Source organism: Odocoileus virginianus, chromosome 21 (assembly GCF_023699985.2).
Source record: "Odocoileus virginianus isolate 20LAN1187 ecotype Illinois chromosome 21, Ovbor_1.2, whole genome shotgun sequence".
Taxonomy (NCBI): Eukaryota; Metazoa; Chordata; class Mammalia; order Artiodactyla; family Cervidae; genus Odocoileus; species Odocoileus virginianus.
Window position 1 is genome coordinate 55,138,391 of NC_069694.1, and position 26,861 is coordinate 55,165,251.

A 26,861-nucleotide genomic window follows, 5' to 3' on the forward strand; every position below is an offset into this window, starting at 1 on the left:
CTGCACCACCTTGGAAGCCCCATCATGTATAGATACAGAGTCTATTTATTTATTTTTTTAGTTCAAGGGCACTTATTTTGTTTTTCCCAGTGGTACTTTCTTAAAATTTATTTATTTTTAATTGAAGGATCATTGCTTTATAGTATTGTGTTGGTTTCTACCAAACATCAACATGAATCAGCCGTAAGTTTACCCATGTCCCTTCCCACTTCAATATCCCTTCCACCTTCCTCCCATCCTACCCCTCTAGGTTGATACCAAGCCCCAGTTTGAGTTCCCTGAGTCCTATAGCAAATTCCCATTAGCTGTCTATTTTACACATGGTAATATATTTCCATGTTACTCTCTGCATACACCCCAGCCTCTCCTTCCTTCCCCTCCAGCCATGTCCGTAAGTCTGCGCTCTATGTCTGTGTCCCCACCGCTGCCAGATACAGAGTCTACTTTAATTCAGAGAAACTGTTCCGGAGGAAATTCTGCCTTGATTCTCCACTCACTAGATGGGATAAGCAGCATTGTGCTAATATTGCATTTGTAAATTGGGTCACATTCTGCTTTTCTCCACCAGCTTGGAAGCTCTAAATTTAAAGAGGAGCATGAGTGTTTCACAGTGAAGGAACTGAAAGCACATACAAAGAAGCAACTGGGTGTTCAAACAAGACTAGACATCATGGATAAAATTTAACGTTCACAGGAGTTAGTTACAGGACATTTAAATTCTTTTCCAACTAAGAGAATCTGAGACTACGTTGTAAGACTCTTTGATTGGATCCTCTCTGTCACCATCTATAGCCAAAGACTTTTTCACTGAGTTTTAGCAAACACATCTTATCTATTAATCCTTCTGCACAATATAGACACTTCTGTCTCACAAGGGAATTTGATGTCCATTTTAATTTAGCTTTGAAAGCTCTGTCTAATTGCTTACTATAGAAGGTCAACCAAATCCTCTAAGCAAACTTGTATTTGATGATTACAGCCATCAGGAAATACAGCTTTAGAGGTTGATTAGAAAATATTTTTAGTTATCAAATATGGGATAATTCAGGCACTAAGATGAAATTTCAACAGGGGATTTTTTGAAAGGTACCATTTCTGAGGCAAAAATTGTAACATTAATTATTGACCTACAACACAGTGGAAATATCTTATACAGCTTTTTAAATTGGATAAAATTCCATTAGAATAATAAAATAACTTACTGCATTTAAACATCAAAAGAATCATCAGTATATATACTCTCAACTGGAAACTTGGATTTAAATTTTAGTGAATTATGGTAGTTTAATTTTTAGAGATAAAATAGTCAGTAGAAATTTTTATCGTAGAACTCACTACCAATATCAGTGATACCTAGCACTGTTATAGACAATACTTTTAAAATTGGTAGTTGTAAAACAGTGTTCTGGATCCTGAAAACAAAATCTTGGCCAGGATTGTACATTTTGATTGCATTATTATTATTCTCTCACATAGTGTCCTTTCCCCCCTATTTTCCAAGTTCAGCAGATCCTGCTAATTTATGTTATCTGAAATGTCTAGTGTCAATTATGCAACTTCTTAGGCTAGTGAGCACATTAACTTTTCTAAAGTGGAAATAAAGATTACAGTATCAAAATGTAATTTAAAATATATTGAAAAACTTGCTGGCTTAAGGAATATATAATAATCTTTTAATTAGTTTGCTTGCCAGCTAGAGAATGAATGAATTTTATCATTTTCACTTCAGTGAAGCACTTTATAAAAAAAGGACATTAGGTTGTCATTTTATTGATATTGAAAACAAAGTGTAATTCTGATTATCCTAATAGAAACAGAGTTTAAATCAGAATTCACAAAGTCAACTCTGAGCTGGTAGATTGCTTCTGGACCAAAGGAAGCAGCACAGTTTAAGAAAGCCAATAGCCATTTTATTCAATGCAGGATGACCAAGATGGTGAAATAAATAATTTATTTCATGAAAAGACTGGCTGAAAGAACTTGGAGAGGGCAAGACAAAGAGGAGAGCAAGGGATATATTATCAGGGTTAATATTCACATTGAAAGTACTGGTATGGCCATGCCAGTTATTACAATATTGAAAATGTCAATATCCCCAGGACCACCTTAGACCCTCCCCAGGCATGTTCCAAGCCTCCCAGCTACTCAGCAACCAAGAGGGCCTGGTTCACAGTCTCCAACATCCAGCTTCAGTTCTGCAGCTGGCAGCAGGTCTGACCAATCAGTGGATGGCATGTTGACTGCTAAATATTTTGAGTGTTAACCCTGAATATGATCAATCCATCAATGAAAGTAAAATCTATATAACTGCTAACTTTGTATCTATTTTCACTTTTTTTTACTTCCCCCTTCAAGTTCCCAGTTATTCAGTAGTTTCTATGAGTTTTCTTTTGTACTATTCCTGCTCCATCTAAAAACTTCCCATCTCCACTCCACTTCCAAATGTTTTATCCCACGCCTGGATCCCTGCAGCAGCATCCAAACTAGTCTCCCCAATTCCTCATTCTTTTCTTTAATTTATGCTCAGATAGGGAAAGCTGTGCAACTTGAAATTCTATTGTTTTGTTTTCCCTGTGTGAAACAGAACCTTGCATTTCAGTGAGAAAGGTTCTTGACTCTCCAGAGGAAATGTAAGAAGAGAACATTTTGAGCTCCAGATAGCTACCAGACATTGAACTTAGTGCTTTCCACGTATCCTCAATTCATTCAGACAGACACCTGTGAACCTAGTTATTCCCATATTTAAAATGCAAAAAGTGAGGCTCAGAGAGCTTATGTAATTTTTTTAAAATCACACAGCCAGTGAAAATTGGGGAAAGGATTTTATCTCAGCCGGGTCAAGATCCAAAGCCCACATAAGCAGCATGGTTTGTGTAACTGAAAGTTGCCCATGCCATTGATACTGTTACTGATTGCTATTACAAAAACCTCATGACTGGAGTGTTACTATTTCTCTGAAGAGTTATATTTAATTTAAACAAATTCAGAATATTAAAATCTTGATTTTTACAACGTTTTTCTTTTAAGTGCTGTTTATGTGATTTATGCCATTTCTTGTGTTTGTGCAGCCATCATGCAAGTATTAACTGTCCTGATGTCCTGATGTTTATTATAAATACCAGGCGGTATGCAGTAGTTATAACAAAGATCAGTATCAACTGTTCTACTCTGTCAGTATTATTACTTCAGTTAAAGTTAACACCATGAAAGTCTTAAAGATTCCGAGTCTATTCAACTTTATGTATTTTCAAAAAGATTAAATGTGTTTGCAAATACTTGGGGAATTTAAGCCTGTCTCTGAATTGTTTATAGCATTATTACTTCTCAAGGACCCCGAAGGTCCATAGTAAACTCATAACTTCAAACTCTGAGAAAGCTGGATTAAACTAAACCCTCCAATTCCTTCACTGTGTCTCTAGATAATTTTATTTTCAGTTATTTTGCTACAACATAGAAAAGCAAAGCCTCATAGATTATTTTTTTCTTATATTTCTATAAACCCCTTCATGTATTTACTTGAAGAAATCTTAGCAATTCAAAAAAAAATTAACCTGGCCTGTGTAAAGTACAAGTGTTTATATCATTCTGTTGAGTATTCTTACAAAACTGTACCCTTTAGTGGTATATTTACTTATGAGTCACTCCACAAAGATATGATGACACTTCAGAAATTCTGAAGGGAACTCTAAGAGAGGAAAACAGCATGCTCTGTTAAATGGAAACTTACTTGAAATAAATTACATAATTATTAGGGGAGACTAGAAGAAAATCAATCACTCCCCAAAATAATTCTTTCTTAGAGGTTACAAATGAAAATGAAGCTAAGTATGTATACCTTCTTTCTTTATTGGTACTAAATTATTAGCTTAACTTTTGCTTCTGCGATTCCTTTTTTTTCTTCCAGTTTTATTGAGATACAACTGATACACATTCAATATTGTATAAGTTTAAGGAGTGCAGCATGATTTGATTTATATACATCACGAAATGATTCCCACAGTAAGCTTAGGGAACATCCCTCATCTCATATAGATATAAAATCAAAGAAATATTGATAGAAAAAATATTTCCTTATGATTAGAACTCCTAGGATTTATTGTCTTAACAACTTTTATGTTTATCATGTCATATATTATGTCCCTGGTACTTATTTATAACTGAAAGTTTGTACCTTTTGACTGACTTCATCCAATTCCCACTCCCCCACCCCCCACATCTGATAAGTACAAATCTGATCTCTTTTTCTATGAGTTTGTTTATTTTTTGAAGTATCGTTCAGTTCAGTTCAGTTCAGTTCAGTTGCTCAGTCATATGCGACTCTTTGCGACCCCATGGACTGCAGCACGCTAGGCTTCCCTGTCCATCACCAACTCCCAGAGCTTACTCAAACTCATATCCATCGAGTCAGTGATGCCATCCAACCATCTCATCCTCTATCGTCCGTTTCTCCTCCCACCTTCAATCATTCCCAGAATCTGGGTCTTTTCCAATGAGTCAGTTCTTTGCATCAGATGACCAAAGTATTGGAGTTTCAGCTTCAGCATCAGTCCTTCCAATGAATATTCAGGACTGATTTCCTTTAGGATTGACTGGTTTAATCTCCTTGCAGTCCAAGGGACTCTCAAGAGTCTTCCCAACACCACAGTTCAAAAGCATCAATTCTTCAGTGCTCAGTTTTCTTTATAGTCCAACTCTCACATCCATACATGACTACTGGAAAAACCATAGCTTTGACTAGATGGATCTTTGTTGGTAAAGTAATGTCTCTGCTTTTTAATATGCTATCTAGGTTGGTCATAGCTTTTCTTCCGAAGAGCAAGCGTCTTTTCATTTTATGCCTGCAGTGTATAACTGACCTACAATACCATGTTAGTTCCTGTTACACAACATAGTGATTTGATATTTTTATATGTGTTTCTGGAATTTCTTAAAGCATTAGGCTTACTAAATTTCATTAAAGTTCTTCAAATAATTCAGCTATTCTTTTAGGATACTTGAAGAGAAATATCTGATGTCAAGAAAGGGCTTTTGCTGATGTCATTATTATGGCCTTATCAAATTTATTGTTCACCAAGGATATTTTAATCTCCAACTTTACATACAATATCAATTACTTTTTCCAGAAGAAATGTATACTGTTTGATAAAACTTTTTTTTAGGTAAGATTGATAATAATAGTGTATTTTCAGCCCCCATATCTTCTTTTAAGGGATGTTTTCTCTCAAATAAGAATCCCAAATAAGTCTTGGGGGGGAACTGGAAGTACTGGTGGAAGGATTCTTAGTTTACCTTTGTTTCTTTGTTTTATTTGTTGTTGTGTCAATAAGAGAATAATGTCAATAAGATGAAAGGAAATCAAATGGCACTTGACCTCTAACGTTGCTTGTATGTTTTATTTTCTACACTAGAGTAAGATAATTTATTACCCCTACTTGGCAAATAAAGAAATTGAGGTTTGGTGAAGTTGTATAACCTGCTTTGCTGCTGCTGCTAAGTCATGTCAGTCGTGTCCAACTCTGTGCGACCCCAGAGACGGCAGCCCACCAGGTTCCGCCATCCCTGGGATTCTCCAGGCAAGAGTACTGGAGTGGGTTGCCATTGCCTTCTCCATAACCTGCTCAAGGTGCTATAACTAATGAAGGGCAGCACTAAGATTGAGCCTAGAACTTCTAAATTTGTGCTTCTTCCATGACACTAAGCCATTCCCCATCCATGATATTCCCTGGTAAACTGATCATTTTATGTTGTGGGTTTAACATACCTTTTATTTACCTTTAAAAAAAAATTATCGAAGTATAGTTGATTTACAATGTTGTGTTAATTTCTGCTATATACCAAAGTGATTCAGTTATACATGTATATATTCTTTTTCATATTCTCTTCCACTATAGTTTATCACAGTATACTGAATATAGTTCCCTGTGCTACATTAATAAGACCCTGTTACTATCCATGCTATATATAACAGTCTGCATCTGCTAATGCCCAACTTCCAATTCATCCCTCCCTCAATTGCTCTCTTTGAATATGGGAAAAATAGGATACTTTTCTCACTGTATGGTTAATGAAACACTACAGACTCTCCAGCTCTGAGTGACTTCAGAGTGATAAGGTCATACCTCTGTTTTATGAACTACTATAAAAACAAGATCTCATTATTAACACCTTTATCCAAAGATTTTTGTACCTTTCGTTACTGTTGTTGCTGTTTGTTTCGTCACTCAGTCCCTGTCTGACACTTTTGTGACCCAACAGACTGTAGCCCACCAGGCTCCTCTATTCATGGGATTTACCAGGCAAAAATACTGGAATGGGTTACCATTTCCTTCTCCAGGGTGATCTTCCCAACTCAGGGATCAAACCCATGTCTCCTATATCACAGGCGGATTCTGTACCACTGAACCCCCTGGGAAGCCCTTGTTACTGTAGTCATGTTTTTTCAAACTCCAAACTGTGAGACAAAGGCCATCACCTTGCTGGGGTTTCTGGACCCACAGGAATATCACTAACTGGGGCAGTTTGCCTCAGCCTTGGTGTTCCATGTCTTTGGTGGAGTTTCATTTCATAGGGGCTTCCTTGGTTGCTCAGATGGTAAAGAATCCACTTGCAATGAGGGAGACCCAGGTTTGATCCCTGGGTTGGGAAGATCCCATGGAGAAGGGAATGACCACCCACTCCAGTATTCTTGCCTGGAGAAGACCATGGACAGAGGAGCCTAGTGGGCTGCAGTCCATGGGGACACAAAAAGTCGGACATGACTGAGCGACTAACATACACACAATTATATCTATTCATTTCATAGATATGATTGATTGAGTCACTGGCCACATGGTTGAACTCAGTTTCAAAGCCTCCTGCCCTGCCTAGAGATCAGGTTGATATAGGCTGGCTCAGTGCCCCAAATTTCTAATCAGATGTTTGGTCTTTCAGTCCTGGCTAAATTCTGAACTGAGTCATTTTGTTAACATAAATTCAGATCTTCGGTCTCAGGGATCCACCATGAATAAAGGACATTCCTATCACTTAGAAAATTCCAAGGATTTAGGGCTTACCACCCAGCAACCAGGGATGATGAAGACCAGCCAGTTTTTTAATTATACAACTGCTGCCAACAGAGGATGATTTTAAACTCATAAACCAAATCTAAAAAACACCATGATCATCACTGAAGATTTTTCACATACCAGCCAGCAAACAGAATTTATATTATGAATTAAAGAGCACACTGAAAAACTAGAAAGAAATCTAGTAGCCAAATCTATAAATACTAACCAGATTTATGTAAATATGCCTATCACATTTTAGGGTGTTATCACTTCCTTAAATATGTAAGAAGAAAATTATACATGTTAGTTTAAGATTAGATCATGGATTTAAAATAGTGAATTTATATTTAGCATACAAATATGAGACTATTTCTAAACACCACAAGGATTATGTCAAAGAAACACAGAGTTTTAAATCTGAATCTCAGCGATTACTTGCACAACCCTTTTAATTCACAACTGAAAAAAATGAAAACTCAGCTTCCTTTACTAAAGGAGTTATTTCTTTCAAGATCTTTCATTACATAGCATGCCAGAAATACCATCATTTAATCACAGGAATGTGTTCTAATATTTACACTCTTAGCATTCAGTACCAAATCTAATTCCCTAACCTAAAGATAAATCCTGACTTGCCTAATTTGGTTCTAGATGAAGAAGGAAATAAGATTCCTTTAAATAGTAACTTTACATATATTGGGCCACCATCAATTCCATTTCTTACTTCCCTCCCCGAGTTACAGCAAGTGCTATAGGACCACTCCCAGTGCCAAAGGCCCCACAGGGTCTCATAAGCTAAAAAGTCAGGTGTTGATCATTAGTATTACCTTAGGAAAACACTCTTTAGAAGCTTTAAAATGCTTCTCAAACTCAAGGGAATAGTTTATGAATTCGTTTTCTTCACATACTGTGTGTGTATGTGTATATACATGCATATGTGTATGTATATGCATATGTCTTTTAGTGAAAAGGTTTTAATTCTACTTCTCCAAACGAGCTCCTATTATCTGAAAAAATGCATTATTTCCTGTGTGAAATAATAGCTCATAAAGCCAGAGCTTTTAAAGAAGCCAGTTTAAAAACCAAAGCAAACCATTTTCTTCTAGAGACAACTCCAAAATATACTACCAAATATAAACATAGGTACACTTTATTGGAAGCCCATTTTATCTGTAAGTGTAAATTCTCAATGCTAGAAGATAGTTAAACAAAGCATGAACTTCTATGTACTGAAGAAATGGGACATTCTAACCCAAATTAACTTCAGAAAAGCATTTAGAAGTATTTTGAAATTACTTTGTAATGAAGTTTGTAAAGAAGTTTTAGATTTTCTTCCAACTTTAGAATGTAGCATGTTTGTTTTTGTTTTGTTTCAGAGTGTCTGTTTGATTTCCTATCATTGTACATTTTTTATTACATCAGTTTGTGTACTTGCTAATCTGAAAAATATGGAAATGGGCAACACATTTTCAGGTCATTAGTGGAAATTTAAAATTTTCTCTTTAGAAAGACTGAAATAGAGGAAAATATTAAAAGTAAAGTACCATTCTTGGGTATACACCTGGACAAAACTGTAATTCAAAAAGATACTTGTACCCCTATGTTCATAACAGCACTATTCACAGTGGCCAAGTCAAAGACACAACCTGAATGTGCACTGACAGATGAATGGATAGAGAAGACGTGTAGATACATACCATGGAATATTACTCAGCCATTAAAAAAAAACAAAAAACAAAATAATGCCATTTGCAGCAACACAGACGCAACTCAACATCATCATACCAAGTGAAGTAAGTCGGAAAGAGAAAGACAAATACTAGATGGTATCACTTATATGTAGTTTAAAATATGGCACAGATGAACCTATCTACGAAACAGAAAGCAGCCTCACAGACACAGAGATCGGATTTGTGGTTTGGAACAAGGGACAGATTTGTCCAAGGGACAGGGAGGGAGAAAGAAGAATGAAGTGGGAATTTGGGGGCTTGCAGATGCCAACTATCACTTAGAATGGATAAACCGCAAAGTCCCACTGTACGGGTGCTGCTGCTGCTAAGTCGCTGCGGTCGTGTCCGACTGTGTGACCCCATAGACGGCAGCCCGCCAGGCTCCCCCGTCCCTGGGGTTCTCCAGGCAAGAATACCAGATGGCACAGGAAACTAAATCCAATCTCCTGGGATAAACCATAATAGAAAAGAACATTTTTAAAAAGAATGTATATATGTATAAAACTGAGTCTCTCTGCTGGTACAGCAGAGACTAGCACAACATATTGTAAATCAACTACAATTTTTAAAAAGTAAAGTACCATTCTTGATTAATAGCAAGAATTTAAATAAGAAATATTACCAAGGATTTGCTGTTGTTGTTCTTCAGTCGCTCAGTTGTGTCTGACTCTTTGTGACCCCGTGGACTGCAGCACGCCAGGCTTCCCTGTCCCACCATCTCCCAGAGCTTGCTCAAACTCATGTCCATTGAGTCCAAGATGCCATCCAACCATCTTGTGCTCTGTCATCCCCTTCTCCTCCCACCTTCAATCTTTCCCATCATCAGGGTCTTTTCTGATGAGTTGGCTCTTTGCATCAGGTGGCCAAAGTATTGGAGCTTCAGCTTCAGCATCAGTCCTTCAGTGAATATTCAGGGTTGATTTCCTTTAGGATTGACTGGTTGAATCTCCTTGCAGTCCAAGGGACTCTTAAGAGTCCAACACCACTGTTCAAAACCATCAATTATCAAGAATAGTAATAAACAATTATTTCTTCAGGAATGAAGTTATTGTGTTTCTCAAATACATGAATGCCAATTTATTCCTTTTATTCTTTTGGTTTTGAGAAAGTTTTTCTGAGAAATACCGCATCACTTTTTGCTTAATAAAATTGTGTTATCTTCATATTTGCATGTGGAAACATCTGAACATACAATTTAGGAAAATCTTGCAATTTTTAATTCTATACAATGTAGTTTAAATATAAATTCAAGGGGGGTTCAAGATGGGGAACACATGTAAATCCATGGCTGATCATATCAATGTATGGCAAAAACCACTACAATATTGTAAAGTAATTAGCCTCCAACTAATATAAAAAATGAAAAAAAAATAAAATAAAAAATATAAATTCATAATAATAAATATCCATTTATTACTTGAATAATAATCTGTAACTGTAGTCTCAAAAGTGTTTTGAAGTATTACTTCTATGGGTGTTAATTTTATAGGTGTTAAATTTCTCTGTGAGTTACCATATGTCCATTCTGCAGAGAACTGACAGTTTGAGATAATTGAGAGAGTAAAAATTAGAATGGGAGGGAGGTAGTGAGAATCAGTTCACACACTTGTTCATTAATATTATTGGAGTGCTTGCTATTGGCAAGACGCTGGGCTTATAGCAGTGGATAAAACAGAACCCGAATTCATGGAGCTTATGTTTAATGAGGAAGAGAGACATTAAGAAACAATTATATGGGACTCGCCTTGTGGTCCACTGGTTAAGAATCCGCCTGCCAATGCAGGGGACCTGGGTTTGATCCCCGGTCCGGGGAGATCCCACATGCTGCGGAACAGCTAAGCCCACAGGCCACAACTGCCGAGCCACGTGCTGCAGCCGCTGGGGCCCTGGCGCCTGGAGTCCGTGCTGCGCAACCAGAGGGAGCCTGAGCGCAGCAGCAAACACCACGTGGGACCTAAACAAATACATGCAGGAAAAACTGTAACGGACTTATTAAAAGCAGAGAAATAGCTATATGAAGGAATGTTCACTTACAAACTGTGCTGTGTACATGGAAAAAAGATGAGCACTACTAAGAGACGTCTTAATGTGGACTTAATTTAGATTGGGACTCGTCGGTGGAGGCTTCTCTGAAGATATCACAGATAAAGTAACTAAGAGAGATATCAAATTTATCCAAGTGAAGAGTTGGACTAGGGAAATTCTAGTCTGGGAAGACCACAGGTGGGAGGATGCTTGAGGGTGGAAATTGCTTGGTGACTTTCAAGAAAAAATTAACCTGATTAAAATACAGTAAAGTGTGGAGGGTGGTACAAAACGAGGCAAGAGAGAGAAGCAAAAGTCACACCGTGCAAGATTCACGACCATTCTAAGAATTTTGTATTTTATCTTAAGTGCCAGGGGAAACCGTGGAAAGATTTTGAGTACGTCACCAGGTCATATTTGTGTGTTAAAGCGCGACTCTGGCTGCTATGTAGAGGATGGATTGGAAGCACACAGAGCGGAAATGGGTCCAATGGTTAGGAGGCCATGGAATAACATGCAGACTGGATTAGGGGAGTGACGATGATGCTGATTTTAGAACTGGAGAAAAGTGGATAGGTTTCAGATTTACAGTAGAGACATACTGATAGAACATGATAATGACCTAGATTAAGAAGAGAATGAAGAAACGTGTCAAGAATAGCCTCTGTCTTTTTGACACAGAAGCTCGTTAGTTGATAACTGATCATGTTATTTAGTCGCATGGAGGAACCCTGGGGAAAGAGCCTGTTTGGTAGAGCTTGAGAGGCAGAGTTTCAGAGTTCAGTTGTGAGACTAATTAATCCCACTTGTGTTCTAAGTATTTAACATACATTTTATAGTAACATAGACATAATCCCCAATCTTTTTGGTCCATGTCCTCTACTAAGGAAATTTTGATTACAGACGCTAGATCTAAGATGCTACTTTCAATCAAGGATTAATGAAAAGAATAAGGGGAATTAACTTTTTAATCTAAAATGTCTACTCTCTTAGTCTTTTTGACCTAGATTCCAAAATAATAGTGTACTCAATTTCAAATTAAAAGATCTGGAAGAGGAAAAAAAAGATCTGGAACAGAAGATCAGGAGTTTAGCATAAGGAATAAATCTTCTGAAACATCATAGACTGCCTTCCAGAACATACAACCTGCAATCTTAGCCCAAACTTTTCTGTGCAATAATATTTCAGGTGTTCTTCCTGGTACTGAATGCAAATTTGGGGGCCAATTTACATTGCCTTCATCTCTTTTAAGAGACCACCTACTGACTCATGCTCAGTGAGTCAGGCTGGAGCCACATGGCCTTGGTTGAGGGCAGACAGATCAGGAGGAAAGCAGGCCCAGGAGGGGACAATGAATGGGACAGAAGGCACAAAGCCTCGTGAGGGACAATCCCCAAGTCCACAGTGAAAGTAGAAAAAAGGGCCTATCTTTTATTGACAGAGAAAGGGTGGCCCAGTATTTTCATAATTCCACATTATACCTGAGACACAGATTTGATCCCTGGATCAGGAAGAGCCCCTGGAGGAGGAAATGGCAACCCATTCTAGTATTCTTGATTGGGAAATCCCATGGAGAGAGCAGCCTGGTGGGCTACAGTCCATGGGATCACAAAGAGTCCTATATGACCGAGCACACAAACACCACTAGCTTTTTATCACAGCCATGGCCCCAAACTCAGCTTCAAAAAGATACATCATCAAGAGGAATATGGTACTATCTAGTGTAATCTAAAATCTTTGAGTTAAGTAGGATGATAGCTTATTTAAAAATGGAGGCAGGCCAACAATGACAACAGTACTAAACGACATTCATTGAATGTGTATCATGTTTCAGGAACTGCACTCAGTGCTTTCCATGTATTGTATTATTGAATTTCCTTCAAACCCCTTATGAGGTTTAGAGGTCCTAAATCATTCTCCAAAGACCACATAGGTGGTAAATGCAAGAGTGAAATGGCCAGATCTGTTTGACTCCAGAAGTGGAGTTACCTACCAGTCTGCCTCAGTGCATCAGCATACAAATCAAAGATGAGACTAAAGAACCTCAGTAGTTCTTTAGAGTTAAGAGCTAAAACTAAAAACAGAAATTGTGTATATGTTGGTTTGCAAATATTTGGGAATATTCCTGGCTTTCCAGGTGGTGCAGTGGTAAAGAATCCGCCTGCGAATGCAGGAGATGAAGTTCGATCCCTAGGTAGAAGATCCCCTGGAGAAGGAAATGGCAGCCCACTCCAATGTTCTTGTCTGGGAAATATTCCAAAATAAGGGGAATGTCTCTGCTGTATTGGATGGTCCTTTTCTTACACGGTGTTCTGAAGAGATAGGTGACCACTTACAGGTATTTAAAAACTACCTTGAGCTTTCTGTCAGCATAATTTCTCACACACTTGGAGATACTTGAGTTTTATAATGTCGCTCCTGTCATTGTGAATTTCATTTTTGCTTCTTTTATACCCTTTTAAAAGCTGTTAACCTGTACTTGTTCACCATTTTCCTTTAAATTTCTGTGGTTGAAATTCACTTGCTTTCCACTGATTCATTATCACTACACCCCTGTTCTTAAACCACTTTAGATAAATATTTCACTGACTTTTTCTAACACAAAGTATATGTTGGTAATTTTTAGTTGAAAAAAATTGCCTTAGTTTGAGTTTTTAAAAGCCAAGGGGGAAAAAAGAAATGATGTTTCAATTCACTTTGTAGTGAAATTCAATTTTTTTATTAAAAAATATTTCATTCCATGTTCTTCACATTTATAGGGTTTCTATCAAGTGGTCAGTTGTCAATCACATTTTCCCCCTTTAAAAGTATTTGTTTGGTTTTGCTATTTTTAAGACTTTTTCGTTGCTTTTAGTTTTTACAGCTTTGCTCTGTAAATGTTGATTTTTTTAAAACTTATCTTGCTTTGAAGTTAAACAGATTTCTTAATGTATCCCATCAGTTTTGGGAAATAACTATGCACTATTTCTTCAATTGCTGCTTCTAATTCTAAACAACATAATAATAAGGCTCAGTTGTGTCTGACCCTTTGTGACCCCATGGCAGGCATGTGACCCCTGCCAGGCTCCTCTGTCCATGGGATTCTCCAGGCAAGAGTACTAGTGTGGGTTGCCATTTGCTTCTCCAGGGGATCTTCCCAACCCATGTCTCTTATGTCTCCTGTGTTGACAGGCAGGTTCTTTACCACTAGCATCACCTGGGAAGCCCAGATAATAATTGCCTAGTTATGGTAATTTCTAGCAAAGATGTAAATAAAGTGAAGAACATGGAGATTTCCTCCCACCCTTCGGAAACACAAGTATAATCCACTCCACCTCTCAACCCACCCATTCTCTTCCTCACAGCAACAGTGTGGCAACTCCCTTTCCAGCATCCTCAGCTACAGCTGACTGAGCTGAGTTCTGAATGATGAAGACTTACAAGCTAAGAGAAAAGGGGCATTCCAGTTAGGTAGATAATATGTACAATGTACAGCAAAGATGTAAAGGGAATCATCAGAAATTGGGGTGGGGAGATGAATGCAAATAGGACATAATCTACGTTAGGTAGGTTGGGACCAAATTTTGAGAGCCTTTCCTGCCACACTGAAGGAGTCTGATAGACACTTAAGGGATAACACACCACTGGCAGCCCATGAGCCTTCTGTGCTTAGGTGCTCAGACACTTCCTTCACCTCCTATTATTACTTAGGTTGAAAGCAAAGCTTGCCATGCCTTTTCCATTTTATCCATACCCGTTTGTAGCATATTTCTGTAATTCCTGATACCATGGCTCTCTGTGCGTGAAATTGTGCTTTGGCATGAAGAAAAACCACAACTAATTCAAGGGAAGTCTATTTGGATGGAACTTTTGAAAAATACAAGTAGAAAAATAAAATATCATTTAGGAGAAAAAAATACATGTCTGCCACTGAAGCTACAAGTGTTCTTCTAATAAAAGGCATTTCATCTTATATGCAAAGGACACTTATTAGGTTTAGTGGGCCATCTGAAATGAAGAAGAATAATTACAATTATACAGAGTTGTCCCAAGCCCCCTCCAAAATAGCCCAGTTGTCGCATAGATTTATGTTTGGAATTTTGAGATGTGGTCAGGACCAAATGAATAGAAGGAGGAGGAGCTGGGAGAGAAGGGGCACAGAGAGGGAGTGTGTATGTTTAATTTAGAAAACTTTTAAGCTGGATTCATTTTATATACTAAAGCTGGATTTCAAATCAACTGAATTTCCAGATTGTTAGGTTCTTTCAGAACTTCCTACTTTCACTGTAACCAAGCTTTGGCTTCAAAGAAAATTGGTCTATAAAATTTTTACCGCATTTCCTAGTCAAAAGTGTGTGCTTCTACCAAGGCAGGGAACACTGTTACTGGCCCTCTCCTTGAGAGACCAGCAGAAATGTGGCAAACCTGGTAGAAACTGGGATACAGGCAAAGTAAAATCCTGTTAGCAAGTCTAATGAGTACAGAATGTGTTCTGTCCCTCTAGCAAGTGTCGGTTTTATTTTGTGGGAAGTACTGAGTGTTCTTTACAGTAAGTGTTTGTCATTTAACTTACTGAGATGGTGAGGAGAGAAAAGGATGTGGCTGTGACAGGATACACTGAACGCAGGCTCTTTCACATTATTCGTTAAAATCGCCAGCCCTGTCTCACCAGCTCTTAATACAAATGCATCATCATCGAGACCGGTGGAATGGCTATCGGGCTTCATGAAGTCTAGAGGTCTTCATATTCATCACTCTAATTTTATCATGTAATTAAGTAATGATGGACTGAAGCAAATGTATTTATAGCACATGTGAAAATCCTGGGGTAAAAATAGGATGCCGATAAATCTTCCCACATTCTAACTAACATTTGCTTGATCTTAGGAGCATGGCATTCCTACTGACATGGGCTATGCAGTGGCCCCTCACCATTCAGGCGTCTACCCTGTACATGTTCAGCTATATGAAGCCTGGAAGAAGGTTTGGAATATTAGAATCACCAGCACTGAAGAATATCCACACCTGAAACCAGCTAGATACCGGAGGGGCTTCATCCACAAAAACATCATGGTGAGCATCCTCCAGTATGGGTACAGCACACCACATTCTGCCAGAAAGAACGCAAGAGAAGAACAAAATAGTAAAAGCTTAACAGAGGGAAAGCTCCATGCAGCAGGAAACATAGTTTTCATATCCAAGCAAAGGATGTTTTAGTTATAGTCACTTTTTTTTCAGTTCTTCAAGCAGAACTTTAAAGTGTTTTTTTACTGACACTACTGCTATTAATCAGGCACTGATGTTAAACCACTAAGGAGACATTACATCTAACTTGCAGATAATTTATAGAAGCCTTCATTTCTTCAGTTACTTAGCATGTAAAACTAACACCATCTCTCTGTATATTAACTATGCCACTCTTTTACAAGCCAAACTGTCCTCTTTATCAATGTCAGACTAAAAGAAAAAAAAAAACTCAGGTATTTACAAGAAGCCACATGTCCTGCATAATCATTAACAAGTCATAATAGAGAGTACAAATGAGAGATGATGTTAAGTCATTTATATCTGTTGTCAAATTCTCTCCAAAGTGTCTCTATTTGGTGACAAATATATATTGTCAAGATATATTGTTACTTAATACTTTGTGAAGCCTCTCAAAGTAAGTAATTAGGAAAAAATCCTAATTTTTCCCCAAATCACAAGATCTAAAGAGCACTGTGGTGTTAGACATAGGTCTCCTGATTTAGACAAACGTTTAGACACACATTTAGATCACACCCATATTTTGATCATCTGGGTTTTGATGATCCGTCTACAAATCAAACTCATAAGACCTCAAATGAAACCTATTATCTTCCCTTCATTCCAGCTATTGGTCCTGCTATTTCTAATTCAGTTCAGCGATTTGAACATTGCACTACCCACCCCATGTCCAATCAGTCTCTACATTCCATCAATAATTCCTTCATAATACTTTAATATTCACTACCTTTCTCACAGCCTAATTCACTGCCTTGACTTTTATTAGTAAACCACAGGGCTGATTCCTATTTCATCTATGTACATCTTCTATCCACCCCCTACCACAGTCTATCCCATGGACACTGCCAACCTTTTAATCCTAAAATGCTGCCTTCACCTTGACCGTCCTAACCTGATTCTTTCCAGTTGTTTCCACAGCCCTTAACTTGCTCTGCGGGACCTAAAAACAATTTACACTAAGTCTACCTTTCTGGCTCCTATCTTCCCACAGTTAGCACAGACTCACTCCAGATAAAAAGATCTGCAGCAGTATCACCGTCTCCGTGCCTCTGTTGTCCTTTCAACCTTGAAAGACTTTCTGACCACTCTCTACCTATTCCTATTCCATTTATTCCTCAGTATCAAGTCCCATATCATATATAACGTAAAGCACTTTGGTGTATGTCTAGCAGTTCAGCACCTAGGTCCGGCCTGAAGTGAACTGAAGTCGCTCAGTCATGTCCGACTCTTCACAACCCCGTGGACTTTAGCCTACCACGCTCCTCTGTCTATGGGATTCTCCAGGCAAGGTACTGGAGTGGGTTGCCATTTCCTTCTCCAGAGGATCTTCCCAACCCAGGGATTGAATCTGGGTCTCCCGCACTGTAGGCAGATGCCTCACCATCTGAGCCACCAGGGAAGTCCAACCTAGCCACCAGTCCAGCCTACACTGGTCTTAATCTCCTCTGAATTCCCATAACATATCATCTTGTAACTCCACTGGGAACATAAAGACTTACCACATTTCAAGATGTTTGTGCCCTAACCAGAGGCTCTGAGGCTCCAGTCCCATTGCATTATAGGGCAGTTTTTCTCTTTATTCAGTAAGGAACTGATGGAAAACCAAAACATCCCATCCCAATCCCTGGTTGTTAAATGTGACTCTCTGAAGAGAGCCAGAGACCTCAAAGCAATTAGATTGCAAACTTGATTATTTATTTACTCTTTCTAATGGAGGTACCCACTGGTAGAGACTCCCACCAGTCCCCCCAGCAGCCTCATGGGTGGCATTTACCAGGAACACTTATTGGCAGTTGCTCTAGATTCAGGCCTTGCTTGTGCATCCGTGCTCAATCGCTCAGTCATATCTGACTCTTTGCGACCCTTTGGACTACTGCCCGCCAGGCTCCTCTGTCCATGGGATTTTTCAGGCAAGAATACTGGAGAGGGTTGCCATTTCCTCCTCTAGATCTTCCTGACCCAGGGATTGAACCCACATCTCCTTCATTGCAGGCGGATTCTTGACCCACTGAGCCATCAGGGAAGCCCAAATTCAGATCTTACGTATAGGATATTGGTTTTAGGTCCATTAGCGGAGATTCTTGTGATTATGGTTTTCATAACCATCTCCTAGTTAGTTAGGGTCAGCAGCTATATATAAGGTTTGCAGGGGCTTATCAATATATGAGAGTTTGAATTTGATAGTGTTACACTCCCAGAAACAGTTCTAGAGAGCAGAATGCCTAAAACCTCTCTTACTCCTTCTCTAACACTAGAGAGCTATTTCAAGAAACATGGTCAGTGTCCTGCAGCACTGGAATTAGGGAGAAGGCAGTGGGATATGACCCTCCTACGCCCTCCTGGTCTCCTCGGCCTCCTTCGGTGGTCCACTGACCATCCGAGGGCCCACCGTGACTCTCACCCTCTCAGCAGGTGTGATCCTCCCCACAGTTGCAGGGTAAAGCCTAACACTTCCTCTTCCTTCTGTTCAAATACAAATAATTTGAGAAATAAATGAGGCTCAAATATCTTTTCATTTCTCTCTCTCTCTATTGCATAGAATTAGCTAGATAATCAAGTCCCAAAGTTGGCTCTTTATGTTACCACAGTTTTTCAAGCAAGATATTAAAGCTAAATCCTAAAAGTGATTCAGAATCATGCATATTTAAAATGTAAAACTAACCTGGCATTTAATTACATGTAGGCATTTCATTATTTAGCTTTGGGATAATTCTCTCTACCTCCCATACACTTTAAATCCTTCTTGAATATAAAGGATATACCATTGTGTTCTCCCACCTGGACTTACATAGAATTTTGAATCAGTATTTGTGAAATAAATAACTGCTATTTCCAGGAAATTGTATTTCCATGAGTTATTAAGGAATATATTTGATTTGGTTAGAATATTTTTGCACTTAGTTCTTTTTTGTTGTTGATTTTGTGTATAACATTATGAGAATATATAATGCTTTTAAACATAAACATCATCAGAGCTAATACTCTGCAATTAAACTGAAGTCCTCTAAACGATCTCATCAAGATAAAATAGCTTCTAAGGATATAACTTTAACCAGTTTACCAAAATAAATAGGATATGTTCAGTGTTGATTTACACAGCAATATATAATATAGTGATTGAGCTGAGAATCATGTTTTCTAAGAAAACTTTCAAGGACTAGATTGAAATTTATTATAATACACATTCAAATGAAAGAAACTCCCCCCCCCAGTATATTTCTAGGGAACTGCAAAGCATGGGGAGCCCTGTACAGTAATATTTTGACAACAACTGAACCAACTGTGCTTTAAGAATCAAGACAGAAAAAACTGAAGACTGATTGCTTAAGACAATAAGCTGAAGACCTGCTTATTTAAAATTCCATAAAACTTGTATCTCTCCTAAATATATTCATTTATTTTCTACCACTTCAAGTGAATAATGACAAATGCAGATCATAAAGAAGTCATTACACAAAATTTAGCTGAAGATTATACCACCTTGCACAGTTTTTGCTCACCCTTTTAAAATTATACTGCCATTTTACCAGGAAAGCTGTAAGAATTTGAAAAAAAAAAAACCTTATCACAAATATGTGTAATTGAAGTAAATAATGGCTTCTATATACAAAAGATAAAAAGAATACTTTTTACTAAGTGACCTTTTTATCATTTTGTTTGTGATACATTACAAAAATTGCTAACCAAATGCATAATCTCTTTCTTTCTTTTGGAACTGGCAGTCTTCAGACTTAGAATTTGTGGCAGTTACTACAACCTACAGTGGTCCTTTCAGAGTAGAGCAGAAACTATGACTTGTGTCTCAAATATTTGTTCTAATTTAAAAAGTTATTTCCTAAGAATCATATTAAGTTACTAATTGACTTCATTTTCTAATGCATGTGTAGAATTTGATAGAAGTATTATCCTTAAATATTTTGCCTACTAGAATTACAATGTATAGCATAGGCAAATCCAATACTTTTTAAATTTCATTTTTACTTTTTTTGTTTTATTTCATAAGATGCTAGAACATACTAGGTTTCATAACAGAAGTAATGACTTGGAGATTTAAAATAGATAAGTGGCTAAAATAATTCAAAGTCTGTTTTAGTTCTCACATATTTCTTCCACTGTCTTCAGTATTCCTCCTATAGTGATGTCATCCCCACTGTCCAGATTATGAAGGATTTGGGGGATGAAGGATCTCAGAGATAAAGAATCCGCCTGCAATGCAGGAGACTCAGGTTTGATCCCTGGGTTGGGAAGATCCCCTGGAGAAGGAATGGCAACCTATTTCGGTATTCTTGCCTGGGAAATCCCACAGACAAAGGAGCCTGGCAGGCTATATAGTCCATGGGGCTGCAAGAGTTGGACACATGACTTGTTAACTAAACCACCACAGTAAAGAGTTGAATAATGACACCAACTTTATCTTCCATGAGGGAAGAAGCTAAGTCAGCATATTAATTGGTTGAAGGGAACTTTTTCCTTACTTGTTCTTTCTTCCTTCAGGTTCTCCCAAGACAAACCTGTGGGCTTTTCACTCACACGATTTTCTATAAAGAATATCCAGGAGGTCCTAAAGAGCTGGACAAGAGTATCCAGGGAGGTGAACTTTTCTTCACTGTGGTCCTCAACCCAGTAAGTACTTCGAGCTTTTCTCCAAATAAATAATGAAAATGACAAAACAGATGACAAACAGGCCAGGGTTTTGGTGGTTATCAGCCAAATCAGTATGAAGTTTCAGTTATAAAACAGTAATTAATAACTAAATGGAACCATATTTAGTAATGGGGGCAAACTAATTCTTCAAGTAGTAATGAGATGAGGAACTTACAGAGGAACCAAGGAAGTGCTCTAGCAAACCCTTCTCTGCATTGGAAAGTCATCAAAATTCAGATATTCTTGCTTTTATGCAGAATAAAATTTTCACCTATAAAACTCTTCTGTTCCTAATGGGACCAGTTTTTCATTTAGGTGACTATATCTCTATTTTTTTCTTACTTAAAGTAAATGTAGAAGTGAAATGGGAGAGAAATTAGGTAAGCAAATATGGTCACTGCTGGAACAGTCACGTTAGATCTTATTTTGCTCTGTCTCAGGACAGGGCAGAGCAGCCTGTTTTTTGGGGCTGCTACTGTGCTTTCTCCTTTACTTCTTAATACCAAGGTGCCAGCTCCCAAAGGAACCATTTGTATTTATTTCTGTTTGAGGCAAGTGTTATAGAGTTTATGAGAAATAACTAATTGAAGTAAGGTGTACAAGGAAAAGAAGGGATTTTTATTTCCCTTCTGAAAATCAATGATACAAAATGTAAAGCTGTATTTATTTATAGTAAATTTGTCCCTAATGTCAGCAATATTCAAGATTTTTTTTAAAAAAATGTAATTCTCCAAATGGGAAAAAATTCTAAGACCCTCTCTTGACCTTAATTTTACAGGTTTTGCAATCAAAATTGCAGATATTTTTCATTGTCTACTAGTATTCAATAGCTATCTATTTCTCAGCTCCTAGAAAATGAGATAGAAGCAAGTAAGAGTAACTCATCTTTGGGCAAAATTAGCACATATATAAAAAAATCACTATAGTCTGAATTAATATGGCATTTGGCCTTTTGGAAGTTTATTAACCGTCCTACTGTCCAAAATATAAATAATTCTGATTTATATATCAGAGATAACCTGGTTCTTCTATCTTCTTTACAAACAGAAGTCTCTTTGGAATCACCTCATATGGTTTTCTTCATTTTTTTCCTCAATTCAATGAAAAGAGTTAAACCAATGCCTGATTGTGAACTGAAAACTCAGTTAAAATATTCTTAATATGGTAACATTATCACCATAATTTTAAGACTCCTTAATCTATAATCTGTAAAATTCTAATGTTTTCTACTTCCTTTCATCAAAAAGCAATAGGACTGTGAACAGGTAGTCATTTATCTGATTTTATTTTTTTAAACAACAGTTGCTTTGGCGCTTAAGAAATTCATAGTAGTATTGTAATTTCAGAACTTTCTAAACCAAATTAGTTGTATTTAACATAGAAGAAATTCAAAACTAGATCATTCATGACCAGTTGTTTTTGTTGTTCAGTTGCTAAGTCGTGTCTGACTCTTTGTGACCCCATGAACTGCAGCATGCCAGGTTTTCCTATCTTTCACTATCTCCCAGAGTTTGCTCAAACTCATGTCCATTGAGTTGGTGATGCCATCCAACCATCTCATCCTCTGTCATTCCCTTCTCCTCCTGTCTTCAATCTGTCCCAGCATCAGGGTCTTTTCCAGTGAGTCAGCTATTCACATCAGGTGGCCAAAGTATTAGAGCTTCAGTATCAGTCCTTCCAATGAATATTCAGGGTTGATTTCCTTGAGGACTGACTGGTTTGATCTCCATGCCATCCAAGGGATTCTCAAGAATCTTCTCCAGTACCACAGTTCGAAAGCATCAGTTCTCCAGTACTCAGCCTTCCTTATAGCCCAACTCTTACATCCGCACGTGACTACTGGAAAACCATAGCTTTGACTATATGGACCTTTGTCAGCAAAGTGATGTCTCCACCTTTTAATACACTGTCTAGATTTCTCATAGCTTTTCTTCCAAGGAGAAGTGTCTTTTAATTTCATGGCTTCAATCACTGTCCACAGTGATTTTGGAGTCCAGGAAAATAAAATCTGTCAGTTTCCACTTTTTTCCCATCAATTTGCCATGAAGTGATGGGACCAGATGCCATGATCTTCATTTTTTGAATGTTGAGCTTTAAGCCAGGTTTTTCACTCTCCTCTTTCACCCTCACCAAGGGGCTCTTTAGTTCCTCTTTGTTTTCTGCCATCAGGGTGGTATCATCTGCAAATGTGAGGTTGCTGATATTTCTCCTAGCAATCTTCATTCCAGCTTGGGATTCATCCAGCCCAACATTTTACCTGATGTACTCTGTAAATAAGCAGGGTGATAAGATACAGCTTTGATGTACTCCTTTCCCAATTTGGAACTAGTCCATTATTCCATATCCAGTTCTAGCTGTTGCTTCTGGACCTGAATACAGGTTTCTGAGGAGGCAGGTAAGGTGGTCTGGTATTCCCATCTCTTTAAGAATTTTCCAGTTTGTTGTGATCCACACAGTCAAAGGCTTTAGTCAATGAGGCAGAAATAGATTTTTTTTTTTTAATTCCCTTGCTTTTTCTATGATCCAACCAATGTTGGCCATTTGATTTCTGGCTCCTCTGCCTTTTCTAAATCCAGCTTATACATCTGGAGGTTATTGGTTCATATACTGTTGAAGCTTAACTTGAAGAATATTGAGCATTACCTTGCTACCATGTGAAATTAGCATGATTGTACAGTAGTTTGAACATTCTCTGGCATTTCCTTTGGGATTGAAATGAAAACTAACTTTTTCCGGTCCTGTGGCCACTGTTGAGTTTCCCAAATTTGCTAGCATATTGACAGCAGTACTTTAACAGCATCAATTTTTAGGATTTTTAAATAGTTCAGCTGGAATTCCATCACCTCCACTAGTTTTGTTCATAGTAAGGTTTCCTAAGGCCTACTAGGCTTCACCCTCCAGAATGTCTGGCTCTAGGTGAGTGACCACACCATGGTGGTTATCTGGGTCATTAAGACCTTTTTCATACAGTTCTGTGTATTCTTGCCACTTCTTAATATCTTCTACTTCTGTTAGGTGTTTGCCATTTCTGTCCTTTATTGAGCCCATCTTTGTATGAAATGTTCTGTTGGTATCTCCAATTTCCTTGAAGAGATCTCGAGTCTTTCCCATTTTATTGTTTCCTCTATTTCTTTGCATTGGTCATGTCCAATATATTTACAAATATTTAATTTTTACTAATTAAAAAATGTATTATTTTCTTAACTGAAAAAAATCTCATAGTAAAGCTTATGTTAATCTTGGATACTAATTTGGACTAAACTAACTGAGGAAACAGTGGAAGCAGTGTCAGACTTTATTTTGGGGGGCTCCAAAATCACTGCAGATGGTGACTGCAGCCATGAAATTAAAAGACGCTGACTCCTTAGAAGGAAAGTTATGACCAACCTACATAGCATATTAAAAAGCAGAGGCATTATTTTGCCAACAAAGGTCCGTCTAGTCAAGGCTATGATTTTTCCAGTGGTCATGTATGGATGTGAGAGTTGGACTGTGAAGAAATCTGAGAGCCGAAAAATTGATGCTTTTGAACTGTGGTGTTGGAGAAGACTCCTGAGAGTCTCTTGGACTGCAAAGAGATCCAACCAGTCCATCGTAAAGGAGATCAGTCCTGGGTGTTCATTGGAAGGACTGATATTGAAGCTCAAACTCCAGTACTTTGGCCACCTGATGCAAAGAGCTGACTCATTGGAAAAGACCCTGATGCTGGGAGGGATTGGGGGCAGGAGGAGAAGGGGACGACAGAGGATGAGATGGCTGGATGGCATCACCGACTCAATGGACATGAGTGTGATTAAACTCTGGGAGTTGGTGATGGACAGGGAGGCCTTGCATGCTGCGATTCATGGGGTTGCAAAGAGTCGGACACGACTGAGCGACTGAACTGAACTGAACAAACCCTTCAAATGTTTAGCAAAGTTTGCTACTTTTCAGGCCTTTATCAATAACCTTTGGCAAATTTGTTTGTCTTGCTGAGGAGATTCACAGGGAATAAACGGGAGAAAAACCTTTCCAAAACGTTCTTTTCTGATTCAGAAAACCTTCAGTAGACAATTACTTTCAGATAAATCCTGGGATTCAAAATAAATGACAGACCTTGCTAGATACCAAAATATATTCAAGGAATCCAAATTAACTTCATCTGGCACGCAAACTCCAATTTTTGGAAGCAACTGTAGTTCCCTAGAGACTTGTGGTTAAGAAGCTCACTTCTAGACTCAGCCCACGTCTTAGCCAAGGAAAGACTACTCTCGTTAGTTAGTGAGGTCTGCCTTGCAGAACAGAGTGAGGAGTGTTTCCCATGGCCTGTTTCCCATGAATTCTCCATCCCAAAATAAAATGTCTGGATAAAGTCTCTGTTAAAATTAAGAAAGGTCCTTACTGTATAACACAGGGAACTCTGCTCAGTGTTATGTGGCAGCCTGGATGGGAGGGGAGTTTGGGGGAGAAGGGATAGATGTACATGTGTGGCTGGGTCCCTTTGCGGTTCACCTGAAACTATCACAACTTTGTTAACTGGCTATACCCCAATACAAAATAGTTTTTTAAAAAAAGAAAAGAAAATGAAAGGTCCAGGTACAAGTAGGCATGCTAGTAATTTAGCACATGACACTTTTTAAGGACTGAATGAGAATGAGAAAATCTGATGGAATCAAGTAGTTACTAGCTACAGGAAAGAAAAAAATTTAATTATAGCAGATTTGAAAGATAGTAATTATGAGCTTCAGTGATACTCCAGACCTTGATAAGAAGTATTTCATATGTGAATGAATGAAATTTAATGTCCAACAATGGGGTATGGGTTGTAAGCAAATTATGTTCCCCCCATAGTGGAATACATTCAGCCATTAAAAAATACATTGTATAATAATTTTTAATGATATAGAAAATACTTATATTTAATGAAAAAAGTAAGTTATTAGAAAACTAGATGTGAGCATGCAAATAAACTAGAATGAATTCAGCAGAATGTTAACAATGGTTGCCCTCGATCATAAGATTAAAGATGATTTTCGCTCATTTGCCTAATTTTTAGAGGTCTACATTGAACATGTATACTCTTAAAACCAGCACACACACAAAAAATGTTACATTAAAAACAACAAGAAAGAATTATGTAACGCTAACAGTGAAGGCTATAAAATGTAATTATTTATTTAGTGATATATCAGGGGAAGAATTAGTATTTACTCAGTTCCAATTGTTCCCTATCTGTTCCACGTGTCACCTAACACCTGCCTTGCTGCACAGTTATCCGTGTGCATATATAGCACCTTTTCTTCTATATGAGGGGACATTCTTGCAGAACGAACTCTGTGTGTTTCATTTTTGTGCTTCCCATGGTATCTGGATTAATGTTTTAAATCTAGTAAGAGGTCACTAAATGTTTTCTAAATGATTAACTAAACACAAGAATAGCTATGTTTTAGGGGCATCACTTGACTCAAGGGCATATCCAAATGTGAGTAATAACAAGCTTGGTTTTAATAAAACTACATTCTAGCAAATTCTCTGATTTCAAGAGAAAGAAATTCAGGATCCAGGAAATTTTTACGGGACCCTAAATGTTTGGCAGGTTTTTACAAGTGATGATGAATTAGCCTGACATGGAACAATGGATAATTAAAGCTGGAAAGAACCACAAAATTCCTCTGCTTAATCACCCAATTTTAGACTCAACATCACTCCTGTGTTTTTCTGAAGAGAACCTCAGCCTTCCTGACTCTGGGTTCAGTGCTTCCACCCTGCAACACACTGCTTCTGCACTCCTGGGTAAACTGGCCTTAATGTGACGCATGTCACCTCTTAATATGACTCAGTTACCTGGTACCAGGAAAATGTGTGAATAGCTTAAAATTTCTGGCCATTATCTAGAAAAAGCAACCCGTTTTTTGAGTGAAAAACAAAAAATAAGTGCTTTTGAAGAAAAGCTATAATAAGCAGTTATAGCTGAGGAAAAATGTCAAATGTACTTTTAAAGAACTATGAATAATAAACTATGTATTTTTTGTCTTAAAACAGTAAATCTTGTTGATGTTACATATTACATCAACATTTAAAACAATTTTTGTTCTGTTAAATTTAGACTTTTAAATTTGCCAAGCCAAAAGACACTTTATTTCATTTGTTTCCTACTTTCCATATTAGCCCGATTTTTCTTAGTGTTCTTCAT

General features: G+C 37.8%; 1 protein-coding gene across 1 annotated transcript in view; it reads left to right on the top strand.

Moving 5' to 3' along the window:
* Positions 1-26,861, top strand: part of LOC110128809 (bifunctional heparan sulfate N-deacetylase/N-sulfotransferase 3) — a 175,726-nt gene that overhangs the window by 83,452 nt on the left and 65,413 nt on the right. The window contains exons 5-6 of the mRNA XM_070452380.1: positions 15,668-15,853; positions 20,540-20,668. Coding sequence (XP_070308481.1) covers positions 15,668-15,853; positions 20,540-20,668 — 315 coding nt within the window. The remainder of the gene's footprint in view (positions 1-15,667; positions 15,854-20,539; positions 20,669-26,861) is intronic.